Source organism: Aedes albopictus, chromosome 2, assembly GCF_035046485.1.
Source record: "Aedes albopictus strain Foshan chromosome 2, AalbF5, whole genome shotgun sequence".
Classification (NCBI taxonomy): Eukaryota; Metazoa; Arthropoda; class Insecta; order Diptera; family Culicidae; genus Aedes; species Aedes albopictus.
Window position 1 is genome coordinate 511,875,992 of NC_085137.1, and position 24,352 is coordinate 511,900,343.

A 24,352-nucleotide genomic window follows, 5' to 3' on the forward strand; every position below is an offset into this window, starting at 1 on the left:
GCGGGGCAAGATGGGTCACCTAAGGATGGATCACCATAACTTTGTAAATACAAATCGTATTGGTTTGTATTCGTCCGCTACTCTTTAATACACTAGTTAGCTATGCTAAAAGACGATAAAAAGTTTATTAAATACAAAATATGATGTTAAACAAGCAGTTTTAAAAAGTGATCGATTTTGCGCCGTGAAAAAAGTGCGGGGCAAGATGGGTCACCTTTTAAGTATATCACATTTTCTCAACGAAAAACGTCAAAATATAAGATTTGTTCCGCATTAATATATGCTCCATATCCATACTGAGTAAACAAGAGCTACTAGTAAACATTTTATAAATTTATTTGGAATATAAAAAACTTTACGATTTCAGTGATCCTAAGGCGACTTGAAAATCGATGTTTTCACTAAAAAATTATCATAATTTTATGTTATAATTTTGAGCGTTCATTCCCCTTGATTGAAGTCATTTATGGGATAGTCTTGTAATAAAAAATAAATAACTTTTGAATGCTCCAAAAATACGTTCAAAAATGTAGGTGACCCATCTTGCCCCGCGGCCGTTTATATGGAGATTATATGGAATGTATCGCATAAGAAAAATGGCTAAAAACCATTTTATTTTTAATTTCCAATGAGAATGAATAATTTTTCAATCAATGCCCCAAACTTTTGTATATTCATGCTGGTCATCTAACAAAATTATTAACATAATCAAAACATGAGTAATGCGCCCGAAGATGGCACTGACCCATCTTGCCCCGCGACCCGTCTTGCCCCGCCCCACCCTATACATCAAAACCTCTTGATAACCTCTTTAATAGCATCTTCCGGCTAAGTGGACCACCCTCGGAGAGGGTTTGCAAACCGCATTAAGAGTAGCAATAAAACCGTTTTAAAACCTAGTAGAGAAATTTCCCATTCTCGATTGTTGTTGTTTTTTTTTCATCAAAAACTATGACAGCTCAAGATGCAGAGAAGCTTTCGATGGCACGCAAAGTTCAGGACGATACATCATTCATAAGTAGAAGCGGTCATTTCAAAGTAATATTTTAGTTGTTATTGTGTTGGTTGGCTTATGCGCATTCAATTTTACCGTGAATATTGGGGTGGCAGAATCACAAAATTAATGCGCTTCAAAAATAGTAAATATTATCATCTTGGAATGAAATGAATCAATTTGTTTATTTAGTAAAACTATCTCGAATCACAAGAAAACTCAGCAGAGACAGTTTATTTATGTGAGCATGTTATGGAAATGGTGGCAAACTATCAATTCATTGCAAATTTGAGCAAAATTGACTATTTTCCGTTCACGTTAGCTAATTCTTCAATATGGCGACAACCATAATCAGTGAAAATAAAACGAAAGCAAGTTTACTTTTATGATGACCGCAATAAACCTAGAAATATCGTAGTTCTGCTTTTCCACCAACAGATGTCGTTACTAATCGAACGGATCGCCATCTGTTGAGAGTTTTAACAGTTTTATTGTGGTAATAATGATTGCCAGAAGGTTTACAAATCGGAAAATTTTGTTTACTCTTAAAATCTGTCTTTATGGATATCTTCAAGTATACTATAAAACATTTTATCAATGGTTTTCCTAAAAGCAGTCATAAAACTGCGAGTTTTAATTATTGCTGTAATAAAAATCAAACAAAACCCATCAGCAATGAAATTGTTACTTGGGATATATATAAATGAGTTTGAAGTTCCTTTGAGGCAACAAAACTCACGAACAGGTGAACCGCTCAGGATGACTTATGCAGGGTTTGATTAGTATTCATGGTGGCTGTGTTTATATGCAGTAAAAGTTACGAAAATCATTTAAAAAAGAATGAAAATTGTGAAAATACTGATTTTTAATGAGCCGGGAACAAACTCAGCGTGATCAAAATTAAATCATTGCTGCGATGACCTCAACAGTTGTCAAACCACCGCAGCTTGGCAAGACAAAGTTTGCCGGGACAGCTTTGAACCTTTAAAATCTATCAAATTTAATATAAAGGTCGCACCATTTACACTAAGGAATCCTCAAATGATTTCAGGGAGGAATCTCAGAAGGAATTCCAGGAGGAGCTCTGAAGAAACTCCTGGAGGAATCTATGAAGAAGCTTCTTGACTTATCTTTTCAGGAACTATTGTATGAAACCCTGAAGTAATTTCTACAGGTACAGTTGGTTTAAGAATCTCTCTTAAAGAGATCCCTGCAGAAACTTCTGAAGAAATCTCTTATTGTAATTTTTGAGGACTTTAAGAAGGAAATCCAGGAAAAATCTCTCGGAATCCCAAGGGAATTACAGCAGGAATCCATAAATACATTTCAGCGGTAATTTCTGAAGGAATTCGAGAAGAAAACCTCTAATTCTAGGTGGAATCAATTTATTGTTATATGGAAAATCTACAATACATTTGTTAGTCAGGGGTCAATCTATTATTTATTTTACTTGTCAGATACTCCCCGGTCTTTGTCTTTTTTTCGAATTGCTCATCATTCCATAGATGTCAACATGGATCTCCCGACCTGGTCTTCAGGAGCCAGATTGATTGGATCAAATCGTTCCAATCGTCCGTTTACTTTTCGACTCCATTAGGTGACAAAAGGCTCACTGAATGATGTTTTATATTTCTTCTCCAAACATGTCGAGATTTATCGAACAATGACGTACATGAGGTGTAAAACTTTACGTGTCAATTCCATTGGAATCGAATGGCGCAAGAGCTCTCATCCCTCAGAACACCTCCGTCAATCTTGCCAGTCACGCCGTGTTCGGTTGTCTTGCTTCGCTGTGTGGTGACGAAGAATTTGGAACGCGTGATTAATTGTCAGCACGCGCCTTGTGTCTACCTTCCGTCGTCTACATGGGAAGATTCTTTCTCCTCCCTGAGAATAAAAAAGGAGACAGACGTGAGCAGCTGTGATGTGTGGTTTTACAGCGCCACTTGGCCATTTAGTCAAATTTGCTCCATTCGTGTTCAACACTTCATTTGTCTCTTCGTTTTCGGCAAGATGGATGGTGGGTTTCAGTGTTGGTGTTCTAGAGAGCAATCACATTTGAACAGATGGAAATTGGACTTTTTACGACGATTTAAACTGAGATGTGTGAACCTCCGGAAGATTAGTTCAGCTAACGATCTGTTGATTGGCGTAGTTAACAGAGGATTATAAGATTTTGAGAAACAGCTGGACGATGGTACATCATTCTCAATTGGTGTAAATCTTTCAGTTCAGATTCAAAATGACCCATCTCTTTAGCGAAATCCCGTTCAAATATTCATTGCATCGTAGAAAGGTGTCGGTGGGACAGGGCATTCATTTGACATGAGCTTATCCCAGCGTTGTGAACCTCTCTTCGGATGGTTGACGACTATTGTGTGGCACATCTGTCTCAACCTACACCATTTGTGCAACCGAGCGAGCAACATGGCCCCCGGTGGATGGATGAAGAAACAAACCCACGTGGTTCAACCTTCTGGCAACGCTCTGGGAACAATTAGGAATGCAGGTCTGAACCTAGGCAGAAGCGCAGTGAATCTCTCCGATCAGCATCCAGTAGGTAGTCGGTCGGGGAGCGGGTGGAAGGTGGCCTCCCCATTGAGTGTCATGTTCATCTTTGTCATCATCATCATCCTCTGGCTCGCCGGCCGGTTGGCTGGCTGGAACCTTTGGAGAATCCCTTGTTCCCGAAAGGCGCCGCCGCTCTCGCCTGTCATTCAAGTGCCAACGCCAGACGCCCGGTTCGACTATTATAAGGTTTGCCTCCTCCAGCAGCTATTTTCGGGATCTTGATGCCGTGGCTACCGAGCACAGGAAAAAAAGAAGTGAACATGGAGGAAACTGGAACCGAAAGAGGAAAATGGTGTAAATTGTAAATAGCTGTTAATTAATTGGATTCATTTACTTTTCTGCTTTGCGCGTCCCGTCTATTAGGATCGTGTTCGGGACCGTGCTGCAGAAGAAAGCGGTGAGTTAGACAAGCCGTCTTGTTCTACCACCCGAGAGGAAGTTTGCGATGGATTGCGCTGCTTTTGGCTGACAGTCTCATTGCGCTCGTTACGGCCATCAGTCTCAGCTTTTCCACTAGGGAAGGATAGGAAACGGCTCGGATCCGGATCACGTTTTGACGTTGTTTTCCGGGAGATCCTAGGGCGGAGAATTATTCATGGAACATGAAGACTGGTTTCTTCTTTTATTGGTAGGAACCGTACATTGAAGCTTCTCAGTTTCAGGCGAGCTGTTCCTAACGTGAAGGGTAACTACCTCAGTACTGCCACCAATACGCTTGCGTCTGCCTCTACCTGCAATCATGTACTTCATCTTAGTCGACTTTATTGTCAAGCTTATTCTTGCAAATGATTTCTTCACTGCTGATTGTACAAGAAATGTCAAATAAGATCAATATCCTCCGTAAATCCAAGAATCGTGTGTGACCGTGTGATGTTAGTGCCATTCTACTTCACAAAAAGTTACAGCTAGTTGAACCAGCCCTGTCATCCTCCTTAGTCACGGTTAGTCGACGACTAAGGAGCTTTATTTTTAAGTCAAAAAAGATTTTTTTTTTTCAAAATAACCATGTAAAATGGTTAATGTGATTATTACCACCACCCACGTGGTGCACATTTTCAAAAAAAAAAAATCACTTCACTTCACGACCACCCCCTCAGGAGGCAAAATTTGATAAAACGTTATTTTTGACCATTTTGGGTGTTCAGTGTTAACGCCCTGACCGTACCAGATTGAGTGTAAATGGGATTTGACAAAAGTCGGTACCCACGACCACCCCCTCAGGAAGTAAACGTTATTTGAGAGCATTTTGGGCAATTCAAATTGACAAAAAAGTTGAACACTTTTTGAAAAGTGAAAAATTTGCCTGTCCCGATCGTTTAGTCTATTCCCTGTAAGTGGGTTGAAATTACAAGTTTATTACAGGAGGTGGTTTGCGCTTTATTGCTACAAACAGGAGTGGTCTCCAGTGCACATACAAACTCATGGCAGGCAATGAAAGCCCTTCAAATAATAATTAAGGAAGTGCTAAAAAAATACTAAGTTGAAAAGAGGCGGGTCAATTCAGTTGGAACGTTGAACCGTACAGAAGAAGAAGACTGGCGCGATTCAAATATAATTTTTGAATGGTGTTTTTTTTTTCAAAATGTTCAAAATGCTTTAAAAAATGTTTTAAATTGTTCAAAAAACTTGGCCTTCTGCATCTATTTGTCTAGAAATATAACCAGAAATCCTTCTATGAGTTTGATACGGTACTTTATTTCCAGGAGAATCTCCAGAAATTTCGCCATTTTTCAGCAAAAAAAAATGTGCACTGATAGTTATCATGAAATCATAAATTTTAAAATGCTGGCATAACAAATGAATTGTAGAGTAGAGAGCTTGCATGGAATCCAAGCTAAGCAAAAAAAAAAGTCAGAATAAAAATTCCCATAACATAAAAGCACTCACACAAGGTCAAATATTTGACGAGGAATGAACTAAAGATCAAACATCTGTTTGACACTAATTAAAATTTGATCGAGAACAAGAGGTTTGAGCATTGGTTTCTTATTGGACAAACATTTAAGCAGTTCCGTCGTGCGGGGTGTCATTGGGTCACTATTCCGCACATCAAGAATACGACGGGAATGCATATTGTGTGCAAGACTACTAGAATAATAATTCTAAGGTACTTTGCATCCACCGTCAGATTATCTTATTGTTACCACACTATCTGGGCACACTGGTGAAGTGGAGATGACGCCCAATACCTACGATCAGCATGACATGTGTCAACGTTAGGCATATCATCGAGCAGGGAGAAAACGAACAAAAATAAGAAGACCATAAAAAACAAAGTTTACTAAAACGTGACACTGACGAGAATTCCAAATTATAGTCTAAATTAAGTATATTTCTTTCTAAATTTGTTACCCTACGCTAGCTTGCACTCACAGGTGAGTGGGAGTGAAAGAAGAATATTGAATTTGTTATTCTAATCCTATTTCTAATATTTTGTAGTCGATATTGAGTTTGGTATCGCATAGCACTGTAGAGAATAGAAGAGGTACTGAAAAATGCGAGAAAGGTAGAAGTTGAAAGAGAGAATAACGGGGTTGCCATGGAGACGCAGGGTAGAAGGCAGGTAAACAGAACTAATAAATCAGTCTTGTGAATTATTTTGACGGAAACAAACGTGTTTTATTTCGCGGTGGAAATTGGCCGAAAGAACCAACCCCAAACAGTTTTGAGGCCTGGAAATAGATTCCACTCGTTTCGGACACGACATTGGCGCATCAGCTCCCGAAAAGTAAGTTCCGCGGGTGTACATTTGCATTATGAATGCTGATTGAAAGTTGGAATGCCGTGTATCGTGCACAGATGGGACTGAATAAAGAAATATGCCCATCGTAGGTGGAGACTAGAGACTAAAAAGACACGAGAATTTATCCTTCAAGTAAAGTAAGTACACACACATATTCTGCTCATGCATGAAGTGCTAGTAAGATTTTGTATTAATGCTTTAAAAGTTCAGATTTTCATTTGGCCTAGTTCGTCAAACACAATTATTGTTCAAGAATGTTCCATTTTTTTTCTCCAACATTCATTCAGTTGCGAGAGTTATCCGTGTGAGAGTGGAGAGAGAAAAACATCTCACTGCGGTTTTCATTCGCAAGTGGGAAATAACTGTAACTTAGCAACCGTTATTCGCCACTTGTCAATCAACACACACACATAGAGGCTAAAGTGGTAAAAGAATGCATACTAATGTGCAGCATAACAAGTTGAAATCACTTTTTGTTTTCATTAAGCTATTTGGCTTGATAGTCGATGGAAAACATGCATACACTGGCTTGGTTATTTCCCCACCGGTTTTGATAATGTTGCTGGTATTTTCATCGTTGCAGAATTTCCTATTGCATTATTGATATTTGCTACATGTGCTGCAAAACCATGCCCTGTGAGATATCACATCACATGTTCGAGTCGTTCTGTCAAATGGAATTTTCAAAAACCACAGATAACAGACGTTTATGCTTATATTGGCAATGTGTGTAAAAATGCCCAACAGCCGTTTTGTATGTAACGAGCAGCTGAAACTCATGTGGCAATCATTTAGAGATGGCGCAGTGATCGATAGTCAGTGATCGCTTTCAAGATTGAATGCACTACGCAATTTTACATTCAAGATTGTATTCGATCTTGAATGAAAGTGGAACTTTGAACTATTCTTGCATTCAAGTTAGATGTAATGTCGCAATCAATTGAGTAGATGGCGGTAGTGAGCCAACGTATATCGTTTTGAACATTTACACAGGATTCTGCGAAAAATTTGTACTAGCATAAACATCTGTTATCTGTGCAAAAACAAACTCTTATTGGAATAAAACATAGATGATGTACTAGTTTTCCAATTGCATATCGGACTAGATTTTCCGATAGGATATCGGTCGGACGTAGTAAGTGTGTTTTATTTTCATTCATGTTGTCTACTGCACCCAGCATCAGCTGTCGGGAATGACTAAGATGTGTTTTATTTTTGTTTGAGTGCGCTGCAAATCAAGTATCGCAAGTATGCACGGAGCTCACACCCAATCATTCAAGTACAAAGCGCGTGCAAGCGAATACAAAAAAAAAATGGGAAGCACAACTAATTAAAAAAAAATGAATACATTTTAAAAAATATCTTTAAGAACGATCGCAACGCCCAAGGCACGTTTTGGAAAGCATAGCACATAGTACGGCGACGGTATCGTTGTTTTATTTTTTTTCTCGTTCCGAGTACGTATAGTTCCTTATGCGCTGGAATTTTTAAAGAATTTATCATACAGTTTCCACTACAGTAAGGTGCCATTCGTCAGTTTATTTGTTTTATTGTTAAATTGATTAGTTCAATAATGTCTGTGTTACAATAAAGTATCTTTAATTTTTTCTGTTAAAAAAAATAAGAATGCTTTTGCGGTCGTAACCTAAGAAACTATAGAGTTTTGCATAGAAATTTAACCTCAATTTACTTCCCGAGGGGGAAGAGAACGCAGCGAACAGGAAGCAAAACAAATCACCGGAAACTGTCAAAACGCGTGTAGGAGAGAAGAGGGCAGGAAGAACGTGAGTAAAACTAACGTTCGTTCGTGACGGCATCGTGCAAAATTCAACAATAAAATAATGCAGAGTATACCCATACAAGCAATTAAATCAAGGTGCATTAATACATATTGAAAAAATAAAATAAAATAATATAAATTGGCTACAAAATAACTATAACGGTGTTTAAATATTTAACATTGAGATGTTCATCTAGATAGTTGAGTTATGAGTTATTCCACAGATAACAGACGTTTATGCTTATATTGGCAATGTGTGTAAAAATGCCCAACAGCCGTTTTGTATGTAACGAGCAGCTGAAACTCATGTGGCAATCATTTAGAGATGGCGCAGTGATCGATAGTCAGTGATCGCTTTCAAGATTGAATGCACTACGCAATTTTACATTCAAGATTGTATTCGATCTTGAATGAAAGTGGAACTTTGAACTATTCTTGCATTCAAGTTAGATGTAATGTCGCAATCAATTGAGTAGATGGCGGTAGTGAGCCAACGTATATCGTTTTGAACATTTACACAGGATTCTGCGAAAAATTTGTACTAGCATAAACATCTGTTATCTGTGGTTATTCATTGCATGTACTCTGTGTTGTTCATTAATTACCACATTATTACCTACTTCCCCAATACTGATTATGGTTCTAGTAACCAAGTGTAAATAAAATATGAGTTGTTCATTTGGATAGTTGAATTCTGTGTTGCCCTCTAGTAAATTCCTGTTTCGTGTTCGAAAGAAATCGCTCAAGAAACTTCTTGAAAGATTCCTGGCAGGAATTTTCTACGGTGACTGCCATTTGAACTGTCATTTCTTCGCATGTGCGTACTGCGATCGAAGAAAAAACGATGTCTTGACCGATTCAGACAAGGAATTTCCCATGCATCTAGATAGGCTGAGAAATTCCTTCTGATCTTCAAACAGCCCTTAACCAAGTGGAAATGAACTCTGAGTTGTTCATCAAGATAGTTGAGTTCTGAGTTACTCACTACATGAACACAGAGTTGTTCATGATTTACTATCACTCTTGTGGATTCTGTGTTGCCATCTAGTAACCAAGTTGAAATGAACTCTGAGTTGTTCATCAAGATAGCTGAGTTCTAAGTTCCTGACTACATGAACTCTGTGTTGTTCATGATTTACTATCACACTCGTGGGCTTTGCGTTGTCCTCATACTCATTATGCTTCTAGTAGCCAAGAGGAAATGAACTCTGAGTTGTTCATCAACATAGTTGAGTTCTGAGTTACTCACTGCATGAATTCTGTGTTGTTCATGATTTACTATTACTCTCATGGATTCTGTGTTGCCCTCTAGTAACGAAGTTGAAATGAACTCTGAATTGTTTATCAAGATAGTTGAGTTCTGATTTACTCACTGCATGAACTCTGTGATGTTCATGATTTACTATCACACTCGTGGGCTCTGCGTTGTCCTTATACTCATTATGCTTCTAGTAGCCAAGTGGAAATGAACTCTGAGTTGTTCATCAAGATAGTTGAATTCTGAGTTATTCACTACATGAACTCTGTGTTGTTCATGATTTACTATCACTCTCGTGAATTCTGTGTTGCCATCTAGTAACCAAGTTGAAATGAACTCTGAGTTGTTCATCAAGATAGTTGAGTTCTGAGTTACTCATTACATGAATTCTGTGTTGTTCATGATTTACTATTACTCTTTTGTGATGCCCTCTAGTAACCAAGTTGAAATGAACTCTGAAGTGTTTATCAAGATAGTTGAGTTCTGAGTTACTCACTGCATGAACTCTGTGATGTTCATGATTTACTATCTTACTCGTGGGCTCTGCGTTGTCCTCATACTCATTATGCTTCTAGTAGCCAAGTGGAAATGAACTTTGAGTTGTTCAACAAGGTAGTTGAGTTCTGAGTTACTCACTACATGAACTCTGTGTTGTTCATGATTTACTATCACTCTTGTGGATTCTGTGTTGCCATCTAGTAACCAAGTGGAAATGAACTCTGAATTGTTCAACAAGATAGTTGAGTTCTGTGTTACTCACTACATGAACTCTGTGTTGTTCATGATTTACTATCTTACTCGTGGGCTCTGCGTTGTCCTCATACTCATTATGCTTCTAGTAGCCAAGTGGAAATGAACTCTGAGTTGTTCATCAAGATAGTTGAGTTCTGAGTTACTCACTACATGAGCTCTGTGTTGTTCATGAATTACTATCACACTCGTATATTCTGTGTTGCCCTCTAGTAACCAAGTGGAAATGAACTCTGAGTTGTTCATCAAGATAGTTGAGTTCTGAGTTACTCACTACATGAACTCTGTGCTGTTCATGATTTACTATCACACTCGTGGGCTCTGCGTTGTCCTCATACTCATTATGCTTCTAGTAGCCAAGTGGAAATGAACTCTGAGTTGTTCATCAAGATAGCTGAGTTCTGAGTTACTGACTACATGAACTCTGTGTTGTTCATAATTTACTATTACACTCGTGGATTCTGTGTTGCCCTTCAGTAAATAAGTGGAAATGAACTATGAGTTGTTCAACAAGATAGTTGAGTTCTGGGTTACTGACTACATGAACTCTGTGTTGCTCATGATTTACTATCACACTCGTGGATTCTGTGTTGCCATCTAGTAACCAAGTTGAAATGAACTCTGAATTGTTTATCAAGATAGTTGAGTCCTGAGTTACTTACTGCATGAACTCTGTGATGTTGATGATTTACTATCACACTCGTGGGCTCTGCGTTGTCCTCATACTCATTATGCTTCTAATAGCCAAGTGGAAATGAACTCTGAGTTGTTGATCAAGGTAGTTGAGTTCTGAGTTATTCACTACATGAACTCTGTGTTGTTCATGATTTACTATCACTCTCGTGGATTCTGTGTTGCCATCTAGTAACCAAGTTGAAATGAACTCTGAGTTGTTCATCAAGATAGCTGAGTTCTGAGTTACTCACTGCATGAACTCTGTGTTGCTCATGATTTACTATCACTCTCATGGATTCTGTGTTGCCATCTAGTAATCAAGTGAAAATGAACTCTGAGATGTTCATCAAGATAGTTGAGTTCTGAGTTACTCACTGCATGAACTCTGTGATGTTCATGATTTACTATCACACTCGTGTGCTCTGCGTTGTCCTCATACTCATTATGCTTCTAATAGCCAAGTGTAAATGACCTCTGAGTTGTTCATAAAGGTAGTTGAGTTATGAGTTACTCACTACATGAACTCTGTGTTGTTCATGATTTACTATCACTCTCGTGGATTCTGTGTTGCCATCTAGTAGTAGCCAAGTTGAAATGAACTCTGAGTTGTTCATCAAGATAGTTGAGTTCTGAGTTACTCATTGCATGAACTCTGTGTTGTTTATGATTTAATATTACTCTCATGGATTCTGTGTTGCCATCTAATAACCAATTGGAAATGAACTCTGAATTGTTCATCAAGATAGTTGAGTTCTGAGTTACTCACTGCATGAACTCTGTGATGTTCATGATTTACTATCACACTCGTGGGATCTGCGTTGTCCTCATACTCATTATGCTTCTAGTAGCCAAGTGGAAATGAACTCTGAGTTGTTCATCAAGATAGCTAAGTTCTGAGTTACTGACTACATGAAATCTGTGTTGTTCATGATTTACTATTACACTCGTGGATTCTGTGTTGCACTTCAGTTAATAAGTGGAAATGAACCATGAGTTGTTCATCAAGGTAGTTGAGTTCTGAGTTATTCACTACATGAACTCTGTGTTGTTCATGATTTACAATCACTCTCGTGGATTCTGTGTTGCCATCTAGTAACCAAGTTGAAATGAACTCTGAGTTGTTCATCAATATAGCTAAGTTCTGAGTTACTCACTGCATGAACTCTGTGTTGTTCATGATTTACTATCACTCTCATGGATTCTGTGTTGCCATCTACCCAAGTAACCACGAAGCCGTATATAAGTGCATCAATTTTGTCATATATTTATATTTAAAATTGTGTATATAATGCTGCATTACTTTAAACACCTCATTGAAGTAATATTAAAGTCGAAAAGGGCCCCACTAAAATCAAATTAGTGCCTCATATTGCAGCACGTTGACAGCCATTGCTAAAGTGACATAAATGCATGTGCTGTACATTTGCATTTGCACATGCTTAATACGTGCAACTCGAAAAACCAAAACAAAAATCTATTTTTAGCACCGTTTCGTTATCGACGGTACTAATGCCCCCACATGAATGTTTTAACCATCATTTTTTTGTTGTTGCCGGGTCGGGAGTCGAACCAGAAGTGTTGAAGACCGCTAGATGAGTTCCATACGCGCTGGTGCCTTGGACTGTTTCTGCTGCAGTGATAACAACAGAAATTTCATTAACTAAAAGGAAACTGTTCTTCTGACTTAATCATTGCTGTAGAGTGCAAAACGACTATGCCATATGTAATAGAATCCCTGTAATTACATTCTGAAAAATCACTGAAAAATACATAATGCATTTTAGAATATATTTATTCAATATAACAAAATTAAAACACCCCTCGCACACTACTCATTTGTTAATTGTGGTTTCCAGCATTATTGGCATGCGATAGCAGGCAACAGAAATTAAGAGAAAAAGTCATCTCTAAAAAGGTTTTGCTGAAGAAAGTCGTGGATCGGTGGTTCAAACAGGGAATAAGTTGGTCGGGAGTCGAACCAGAAGTGTTAAAGACCGCTAGAGTTGACCGTAAAGTTGTTCACTCTTCTTGATTTCATTTGTTTACCATTAGAGTCAAGCTTTTATAATTGTATTGTTAGAGCAACCTTTGCTAGTTTGTACATTGCATTTATCCAGTTTTTGCAGTGCTGAATTATTGAATTATCGTATATCACCTTTTAATGCACCCTAATGTAAAGAAAAAATGTAATGCATCAATACATTGATAATGCCAATTTAAAGGATTATTGCGTGAGAAGTGTGGAATTACTGCATTTTGCATTGCAAAGGTTCATATTCAGTCTAATTCGTGCAATGATATAATGCTTGTGGTTACTTGGGTAGTAATCAAGTGGAAATGAACTCTGAATTGTTCATCAAGATAGTTGATGCGTTGTCCTCATACGCTTCTAATAGCCAAGTTGAAACGAACTCTGAGTTGTTCATCAAGGTAGCTGAGTTCTGAGTTACTCACTGCATGAACTCTGTGTTGTTCATGATTTACTATCACTCTCATTGATTCTGTGTTGCCATCTAGTAATCAAGTGGAAATGAACTCTGAATTGTTCATCAAGATAGTTGAGTTCTGAGTTACTCCCTGCATGAACTATGTGATGTTCATGATTTACTATCACACTCGTGTGCTCTGCGTTGTCCTCATACTCATTATGCTTCTAATAGCCAAGTGGAAATGAACTCTGAGTTGTTCATCAAGGTAGTTGAGTTCTGAGTTACTCACTACATAAACTCTGTGTTGTTCATGATTTGCTATCACTCTCGTTGATTCTGTGTTGCCATCTAGTAGTAACCAAGTTGAAATGAACTCTGAGTTGTTCATCAAGATAGTTGAGTTCTGAGTTACTGCATGAACACTGTGTTGTTCATGATTTACTATCACTCTCATGGATTCTGTGTTGCCATCTTATAACCAATTGGAAATGAACTCTGAATTGTTCATCAAGATAGTTGAGTCCTGAGTTACTCACTGCATGAACTCTGTGATGTTCATGATTTACTATCAACTCGTGGGCTCTGCGTTGTCCTCATACTCATTATGCTTCTAGTAGCCAAGTGGAAATGAAGGCTCTGCGTTGTCCTCATACTCATTATGCTTCTAGTAGCCAAGTGGAAATGAACTCTGAGTAGTTCATCAAGATAGCTGAGTTCTGAGTTACTGACTACATGAACTCTGTGTTGTTCATGATTTACTATTACACTCGTGGATTCTGTGTTGCCCTTCAGTATATAAGTGGAAATGAACTATGAGTTGTTCAACAAGATAGTTGAGTTCTGAGTTACTGACTACATGAACTCTGTGATGTTCATGATTTACTATCACACTCGTGGATTCTGTGTTGCCCTCTAGTAAATAAGTGGAAATGAACTCTGAGTTGTTAATGATTTACTATCACACTTGTAGTCGCTGATTGGTCGAAATTGATATACGTTTGCTGCGATCAGATCGCTTTGTTATTGGTTTGACCGTGTGGTAGTTTGTAGGTTATCATGTGATAAAATATTCAAAAACATAGTATTTTCATATTCATGTTTCATCGACTTCAAAATATCTGCATTCAAATGTAATCAACCTAAAGTGGCTCATTGTCTGAAATACCATTGATACCATTGATTTGTTTCATACATTTCACTATAAATCGAACGAAAAAATAACAAGGCAGGTGAATTTCTGTTGTCACATTCTATCCTAGATTAAAAGTATAATCCGCGTCCTGTAAATATGTTGATTTCATCCGTTGATTTATTTTTTTATTTTTTTCTTGTTAAACCAATTGGCTGAGCTAAACAATCACACTTGAATTGTTCTAATTATTTTTTTATATGCTGAATTTAAAATAGTAATTTCTTCTAATTGAGCGACATGCCGCTACCAATGTTTTCATTGTGGGTTATAATGCGGGGTTACCGGTAGCATTCCTCATTGATTCAAGAGTGGAAGATTGTCTACGCAATAAAAACGTTCAATTTACTAACAAATAATGATTAACTCAATTCCATTATATATAGCGTAACAACTGGATCAGTAAAACATCTTCATGCGTTCACATCTGAAGGAGAGCTGACATGTACTCTTGCTGGTACAATTACCAATGGTTCACATTGGTGATTCTGAGAATAATTTTTTGGTAGCCTGAAATGAGAAATGATGTCGTAGCCTTTGCTTAAAAATTAGAACTCTGGCCTGAGAATTTTTGGGCGTAATCCGTCAATACCATCAGCTTGCCGACAATTACCAAACTCAAGAGATCTTACTGATAGATTTTACCTCAGAATCCAATCATAAATCGGGCGAATTCTTACTCATAGTGGACACATACTCCAGATATATAAACGTTGTAGGAAAGAGGTGCGAGGATGCCAAAACCACAAACACAGATCGCAACAAAATCTTCCATCAGTGGGAACTAACTTTAGCACTGCAAAGAGCGATAATGACCCGTCATTCAAAAGTAACGAACTCTTGGCGTGTTGGCAGAACAAGATGGTATTATGAAAATAGACCTTAATTAAACCTTTCAGTAGAAAGCTTAAAAAAAAAACAAGGTGTGATAAAGGCTGCTGCTGGTTCTAAGGAGAATAGAATAAACTTGATATTGGTATGTCCAAAATACTTCACATCCACATTCAAAACACGGAGTCACACCATTTGAGTACCGAGGAAGTTTCGCTAGCTTGTAAGAGTCGAAAGCTGTTGACTGTGATCAAATCGAACCAAGGACGCTGAATCAAAATTATTAAGCAAAAATACGTTGATAATCACAGAGGAGCAACCCTCAGCCATTAGAGCCGGAAATAAAGTTGTTGTGGTTCTACAAAAAAAAAAAAAAAAAAAAACTGGTCCAACGTATTCAAACGAACGCTTCACCGTTCTTACGACGCAAAGAGCAAAAGTTATTATTTGGAGCGAATACACACGCTATCTATACCCAGGACGTGGTTCAATCATCAGAATTTGGATTGAGAAACGAATGTAGAATCAACGATAATCTTCGCATGGATAGTTTAAACAATGCAATTGCTGGTTTCGGTAATCTCAATAACGATGGTGATACTATAACAGTCTATTCTAATAACATTTGAACTTCCAGTGATTGAAAATGGTATTAATCTTTTTTTTCAATTTCAGAAAATGGGATTATGATTAATCATCGCGCGAACGAGGAATCCAGCAGACTGAGACTCTCGATTCATTGAACCGAAGAAGAAATGATTTGATAGCATAAACGCTGCAGGTCTTCCTATTCATATATCTATACGGGATATTTTTGGCTCAAAATATGAACCTGCTTTAAAACTTTTATACAAATTCCTAAATGAGATTTGTTATTTTGTTTGATACTGTTGATTTTGTTTGGCATTCTTTATTTTCAGCCTTGAAGATTCATTTTTATGACCCCCTGATCCAACCACACCCTTGGATTTCTAGAGATGGTGGACGTTTCACGATATGGTACGCTGTCTTTACACACGATCACGGCTCTGCTGTGGGTCACTAACGTGTGAGCCTTTAGTCTTAAGATATTATTGTAATGTTTTAAGAAAAGATAAAGAGGTTTTGTGCCTTTTTAAGAAAGATTTCGAATTTGAGGAAATCACTCAAAGGGGCTTTTCCCTTTTTATAAGTTAAAAAAAATATTACCACTGAAACCAACGAGGGGAACTCCACGGGGAACTCGCAAACTGCAGAAATTTATATACATGTTTTGAACAATATTTTTTCAGTAAAGAGTAGGAAAAAGAGATAATGTAGAGAATAGAAGAGGTACTGAAAAATGCGAGAAAGGTAGAAGTTGAAAGAGAGAATAACGGGGTTGCCATGGAGACGCAGGGTAGAAGGCAGGTAAACAGAACTAATAAATCAGTCTTGTGAATTATTTTGACGGAAACAAACGTGTTTTATTTCGCGGTGGAAATTGGCCGAAAGAACCAACCCCAAACAGTTTTGAGGCCTGGAAATAGATTCCACTCGTTTCGGACACGACAAGCACCATATAGAGTTTATAACCTTAACGGTTCGGAATTGAACACTGAAAAAGTAAGCAATTACATGAATTTATATTTCCCTGAACTAATTACCATTAATAAATTTTAGCTTTGAAGCTACCGAACAGGAGCTATAAAGACGGTGTTTATTTTGGAATCCGCAGCAACAATTCTTCAAAGTTTTTCATAGCAGTAGTATGAGAAACGGTGCGACGCAATGAGTGCAAGCGGAGAATATTCCTGTAAAAAATGCTCGCGGAGGGATTCGTCGGACAACATGGTCTGCTGCGACTTCTGTGACGCCTGGGAGCACTATGGATGCGCGGGCGTAACAGACTCCATAAGTGACTCAAATCGGTCATTTGTATGCGTTCGCTGCACAGAAGAGGCCCGAGGAAGTACGTTGAACACCATCCCTGAGGGCGAAGCGGTAATGGGACAAGGAGAAACTATCCCTCCAACGGAAACACCGACCACCGGAGCCATTCCGAAGAACCGGCACCTGCAAAAGGATGATGATGCCGGAGGTTCAGTGGTCTCGGTTAGCACGTCAGCTTCTAGTAAAAAATCTCAAAGGATACAGATGTGCTTGAACTTACTAGAAGAGACCAAAAAGGTGAAGATGCGAATGCTGGAAGAAGAAGAGAAGTATCTGCAAGCGAAATTTGATTTGCTGATGAAATTAGGAGAAGATGAGGATGGAAGCAAGAAAAGTTCTGTAAGCGCGCGCACTAAACGGAAGCGATTGGAGAAGTGGCTAAACGATGGCCAGGAAGTGCAGGACAAACCTGCTAGCGGACAGGTTGGCCAGGTTCCCGTTGCTCCGATAGTTGAAGGCCTAGCATCGCAGGAGATAAACACAACAGTTCCTACTTCTAAAACTGAGTATGTTTTGAAGAGTCAGGAACATACTGCTTCTGCCGGGTTAGTGCAGGAAACTTCGACCCCACTACAAGCGGGCCGCACTTTGTTGACAGATCTGATCTCGCCTACTACGATCATCTCATCACCTTTGACAGGCATGACACAGCCTCAGCAATCACAAGTCTGGCCACTATCGAGTGGATATGGTAGGACTCCTGGATTACTTCATTCGGGCCACCAAACCCACAGAGAGCAGTCTAGGGACAAACCCCAATTCCATCAGTCAGTGAGCATCGCAGGAACTGTCGACATGCCGTCGGCGTCGGATACCGGGAAAGTACCAGCTACAGCATCCGTGTATTCACAGGTTCCGCTGGGTACAGTAACTGGAGCAGAAGGGGAGCACAGAGCTAAAACAGCACTTGCATTTGCGTCGAACAGTACAACGCCTCACACCACAGCGGGCCCAACGTTAAGTAACCAGTATATTCAACCAACGACGTCATTGCAAAACACAGCTCGAATGACGGCGACGAACTCAGCACAATTTTGGAATGCAGGATTCCCATCTAGTAGGAGTCCACTGGAAGATTGTCTACCCCGACCGACATTACCAATCAGCACCCTTGGCGTAGGGACAAGCTCTTGTCTAGGGCCTCTCCACGAGTGGGATCCATCGTCTATTTCAGCATCCAACCCAGTATCTGCTAGTAATCAGTTCGTCGTAGGGCGTCAATCTAGCATCGGACAGCATCAGATCCCCTGGTCGGCGGCATCTCATATGCCAGGGTCAACGTTCGTTCCTACGGCCGGAAGTGGCTACGGTATTCCACCACTAGTCAGTGGTATGTCTGGTGTGCCAAATTATCCTCCACAACCAGCAACGTATGGTCCAACAGGACCACAAATTGCTGCCCGCCAAGTGATGCCTCGAGATTTGCCAACGTTTGCGGGCGACCCCGAAGATTGGCCGATCTTTTATAGTTCATTCCGTAACACCACCGAGGTTTGCGGTTACAGCGACGCTGAAAACTTAGCAAGACTACAGCGCTGCCTCCGAGGAAGCGCACTGGATGCGGTCCGGAGTCGCTTACTACTACCTGCATCGGTTCCGTTCGTAATGGAGACTCTCCGTAAATTATATGGAAGACCGGAAGTGCTTATCAATTCGCTACTGAAGAAGGTTCGTAATACCCCTTCTCCGAAGGCAGATAATCTGCATTCCATCGTAACGTTCGGCCTGGCAGTTCAAAATCTAATCGACCATATGGTCATTTCCGATCAGCAAACTCATTTGGTCAATCCCATGCTTCTTCAGGAGTTTGTGGAGAAGCTACCCACAAATCTTAAAATGCAGTGGGGGTACTTCAAGAGCACTGTTCCGAATGCTAACCTGGAAACATTTAACGTGTTCATGTCCGGTTTGGTCAATTTAGCATCGGACCTGTCGTTGAACACGGAGGTCAGTCATCACAGCACTACAAAGCGTGGGGATAAACATAAAGAAAAGCTTTTTGTTCACGCTCAAGAACAACCGGGGGTGGCAGCTCCCTCAACCGCTGACAAGAAACAAGGCCACGTCGACAAGTCTGCAGTCGCCAAAGTGTGCTCGTATTGCGAAAACATGGAACATCAAATATCGAACTGCACCAAATTCAAGGACCTGGATGTGGACGGGCGTTGGAAAGCCATTCGTTACAAGAACCTCTGCCGGAGTTGCCTGATACCTCATCGGAAATGGCCATGCCGTTCGAACAAGGAATGCGGCAAAGAAGGCTGTCGTATACGTCACCATCCGCTGTTGCACGCTAATCCCACGGCACCGGTCACGTCGACAGCAAGCACTACCAACCGAGTAGTAGAGCACCAGAACCACCACTTCAATAAATCGTTCGCCCTCTTCCGTTATGTCCCTGTAACGATTTCTGGAAACGGTAGACAGGTGAACATATTTGCCTTTTTGGATGAGGGATCAAGCTCTACTCTTCTTGAATCAAGTATTGCCGACCAGCTTGGAGTACACGGACCAGTATCTTCTCTTTGGCTTTCATGGACTGGTAATATAACCCGGGAAGAAAAGGAATCCAGATGCGTAGAAGTAACTATTAGTGGTACCGGACAAAAGAAGAAGTTTTCCATCAGAAATGTACAGACAGTTGACGAGCTACAGCTTCCCAAACAATCTTTCGACTACGAGTGCCTAGTTCAAGAATTCCCCTATTTAAAGGGACTTCCTTTAGAAAGCTATTCCGATGTGACGCCACGAATGATAATTGGACTGGAACACGTACGCTTGCTGACGACGTTGAAACTACGTGAAGGTGGAAACACAGGACCTGTAGCAGTCAAAACGAGGTTGGGCTGGTGTGCGTATGGAAAGGGATTGGATAACAAGGATTGCCAAATGCAGCAGCTAAATCTCCACTGCAGCGAGGTCGCGACCAACCAATCACTATACGATTTGATGAAGCATTTCTTCGAAGTGGAGGAAGCCGTAGTTACTCGGAAACCGGAGGGAGACGAGGATAGGCGGGCTATTGAAATTCTTGAAAAAACAACAATACGGAAACAAGACTGTTTCGAGACGGGACTGCTTTGGCGAACCGACTGTTTATCGCTACCAAATAGTCTACCGATGGCTACCAAGAGATTGCTCGCGCTGGAAAAACGCCTGACCCGGGACCCAGAACTTGGCAGGAAAGTTAAGGAAGAGATTGCGGCGTATGAAGCTAAGCACTACGCGCACAAGGCGTCGAAAGCAGAGTTGGAACAAGCGGATCCACTACGTGTGTGGTATCTTCCCCTTGGGGTGGTCGTTAGTGAGAAAAAACCCGGTAAAATCCGCCTGATCTGGGATGCAGCCGCTAAAGCAGGTGGAGTTAGTTTCAATGACTTCCTTCTCAAGGGACCTGACTTGCTTACCTCGCTACCCGACGTCCTACTTAGATTTCGAGAACGAAACATAGCGATCTGTGGAGACATCTGTGAAATGTTTCACCAGATAAGGATCCGGGAACAGGACAAACAATCACAGCGCTTCCTATGGCGAAACGGTCCGGAGGAACCCATGCAGACATATATAATGGACGTATCTACCTTTGGCGCCTCTTGCTCCCCGTGTTCAGCGCAATTTATTAAAAACAAAAACGCTCGTGAGTTCACAGAGGTTTTCCCGCGGGCGGTGGATGCGATCATCTACAATCATTATGTGGATGATTTCCTCGATTGCACTGACACTGAAGAAGAGGCAATAGAACTAGTTCAAAACGTAAAAACGATTCATGCTGCTGCTGGGTTCAAAATCAGCAAGTTCCGCTCAAACTCTGATAAAGTACTCTCGGCTATCGGCGAACCGGACGGCTGCCATCAAAAGGTTTTGTGTTCCGACAAGCAGACCACCTCGGAGCGGGTGTTAGGACTGACCTGGATTCCCTCCTCCGATGTATTTACGTTTGACACGACGGCATTGCTTCCTCGAACAATACAGGCTGAAGGTGGCACGCCTACCAAACGCCAGGTGCTCCAAACCGTTATGAAGTTGTTCGATCCACTGGGATTAGTATCCCACTATGTCGTTCACGGAAAGATCCTGATGCAGGAGATTTGGCGATCAGGTTCCAATTGGGATGAACCTATTGCTGATCATTTGCTGGACCAGTGGCATCGGTGGATTGAACTACTTGGACTCCTATCTGAGGTGCAGGTGCCCCGGTGCTTCTTCAAAGGTGCTTCTTCGAATTTGCTGCAAAGTCTGCAGTTACATGTTTTGTGTGACGCAAGCGAGGTTTCCTACGCTTGCGTGGCGTATCTGCGTATGGATACTGGAAATGGAGGCCGATGTGCGCTGGTTGCTTCGAAGACCAAGGTGGCACCCTTGAAGCCACTCTCCATTCCCCGGCTGGAACTTCAAGCAGCGCTGATTGGGGCACGATTATCGCAGAGAATCACATCGGCTCTAACATTGTCGATCCAAAAATGTTACTTTTGGTCAGATTCCTCAACAGTGTTGTCTTGGCTTCGTTCCGACGCCAGACGCTACCACCAATACGTTGCCTTTCGCGTTGGAGAAATCCTGTCCATCACCAGTGCGGATGACTGGAGACATGTCCCGTCGAAGTTGAATGTTGCTGATGAAGCGACAAAATGGGGACCTGGTCCAAGCTTTGAACCTGAAAGTCGATGGTTTCGAGGTCCTTCGTTCTTGTGGGAATCAGAAAAATTCTGGCCGACCGAAGAAAAGCAACTAACCACAACCCGCGAGGAATTACGGACCGCCTTTCAACATCACAACTGCGCGGTAGAAGATCCCCTCGTTGATGCTTCTCGGTTTTCTAATTGGAACCGTATGGTGAGGGCAATAGCCTACTTTCATCGAGCGGTTGGAATTTGGCGTAAAAGGCTGACCAAAAAAACAACGGAATGCAGTTCTACGAAGTGAGGAAATATCGAAAGCTGAAACCACCATCTGGAAAGAGACTCAAGGACAGGCCTTCGCGGATGAAACATCGATGCTGAAAAGGGAAGTTGAAGGTTGTACGATGCCGAAACGTAGTCCGCTATACCAGCTGGCTCCATTCCTAGATGATCAGGAGGTCATACGTTTTCGGAGTCGAATTGAGGCAGCACCGTGTGCACCGTATGAAACAAAATACCCGATAATTCTGCCCACCAAGCATCGTGTGACGTTCTTGCTCGTTGATAGTTATCATCGCCGCTTCCTACACGCTAACAACGAGACTGTTTGCAATGAGATCAGACAGCGATACTACATTCCCAAATTGCGCTCGTTGATCAGGGCAGTTACCAAAAACTGCCAGGCGTGTAAAGTTAACAAAGCCGTTCCTAAGGCTCCTATTATGGCACCATTGCCAAAGGTACGTTTGACCCCATTTATTCGAGCCTTTACATATGTGGGCTTAGATTACTTTGGTCCACTGGATGTGAAGGTAGGAAGAGCCGTGGCTAAAAGATGGGTGGCTCTTTTCACATGCCTCACTGTCAGAGCTGTGCACCTCGAGTTGACCCATAGTTTATCTACACAATCGTGTATAATGGCCGTCCGACGTTTTGTGGCACGGCGAGGCGCCCCCAAAGAAGTGTACACAGACAACGGGACGAATTTCCAAGGTGCAGGCCGACGACTAAACGAAGAGAAAAGGAAGCTGCTCAACATTAGCGAGAAGTGTGCTACGACGTTCACAAATGCTGATACTACATGGTACTACAACGTCCCGGCCGCCCCCCACATGGGAGGGCCCTGGGAACGTATGGTAAGGGCAGTTAAGACAGCGATGAAGGCAATTTCCGAATATCCGAGACACGCGAGCGATGAAGTTTTGGAGACGGTGTTATTGGAAGCCGAAAGTGTTGTAAATTCCCGTCCACTCACCTACGTACCTGTGGAAGGCATCAATCAGGAATCGCTCACTCCCAACCACTTCCTGTTGTATGGGTCTAGCGGAGTTAAACAACCAACCGGAGCACCAGTAGATGCGAGGTGCGGTCTACGCCACAGCTGGACGATTGCGCAGGACATGGTCAACGGCTTTTGGCGTAGATGGGTACTGGAATACATGCCCATGCTGACACGGCGAACCAAATGGTTCGAAAAGGTCAAACCTCTAGAACCGGGCGACCTAGTGATAGTGATTGACGAAAACACCAGGAATTCATGGGAACGAGGGCGGATCGTGGAGGTCATCAAAGGAGCAGATGGACAAGTACGTCGAGCGGCGGTGCAGACATCTCGGGGCGTCTTCTTCAGACCTGCTGTTAAACTGGCATTGCTGGACGTTAGCGAGGCACCGAAGGAAGTAGCTGCTGACCGTGCCGGAAGTGGGTCATTCCACGGGCGGGGGGATGTTACCACACTATCTGGGCACACTGGTGAAGTGGAGATGACGCCCAATACCTACGATCAGCATGACATGTGTCAACGTTAGGCATATCATCGAGCAGGGAGAAAACGAACAAAAATAAGAAGACCATAAAAAACAAAGTTTACTAAAACGTGACACTGACGAGAATTCCAAATTATAGTCTAAATTAAGTATATTTCTTTCTAAATTTGTTACCCTACGCTAGCTTGCACTCACAGGTGAGTGGGAGTGAAAGAAGAATATTGAATTTGTTATTCTAATCCTATTTCTAATATTTTGTAGTCGATATTGAGTTTGGTATCGCATAGCACCATATAGAGTTTATAACCTTAACGGTTCGGAATTGAACACTGAAAAAGTAAGCAATTACATGAATTTATATTTCCCTGAACTAATTACCATTAATAAATTTTAGCTTTGAAGCTACCGAACAGGAGCTATAAAGACGGTGTTTATTTTGGAATCCGCAGCAACAATTATATTGAATCTGTGAGATCGATGGACCAATGTTACCCACCAGGCCCAATGTCACCCCGAACGACGGCACATGTTTTTTGTCCATGGGCCCCATTTGGTTTTATTTTTTTTATAGGGAAGAGTAAATGGAAATTACAGGAGCGTTTCAGCAGGTACTAGGAGTTCTCAGGGGTGAATCAATGGGTTTCAGGGGGTACCAGGAGATCTCAAGGACGTTTCAGGTTGCATCAACGGTTTTCAGAGGGGTACCTGGAGGTTTCTAGGGCGTTAGGGGGTTTTCAGGGGCCTTCAAGGAAATCCGATGAGATTTCAAGGGCGTTTCAAAGCGTCCCAGGCAGAGTTTAAAATTTTCATTTCCAATGAATGAAATTCAACATGAA

General features: G+C 41.1%; 2 protein-coding genes across 4 annotated transcripts in view; both read left to right on the plus strand.

Moving 5' to 3' along the window:
• Positions 1-24,110, plus strand: part of LOC134288741 (uncharacterized) — a 531,602-nt gene extending 507,492 nt beyond the window's left edge. The window contains exon 2 of the mRNA XM_062854532.1: positions 534-24,110. Within this exon, the coding sequence (XP_062710516.1) occupies positions 16,970-22,054 (5,085 nt within the window). The 5' untranslated portion in view covers positions 534-16,969 and the 3' untranslated portion in view covers positions 22,055-24,110. The remainder of the gene's footprint in view (positions 1-533) is intronic.
• LOC109404745 (fibrillin-3) overlaps positions 1-24,352 on the plus strand; it is a 375,815-nt gene that overhangs the window by 190,694 nt on the left and 160,769 nt on the right. The gene's annotated exons all lie outside the window — the stretch shown is intronic.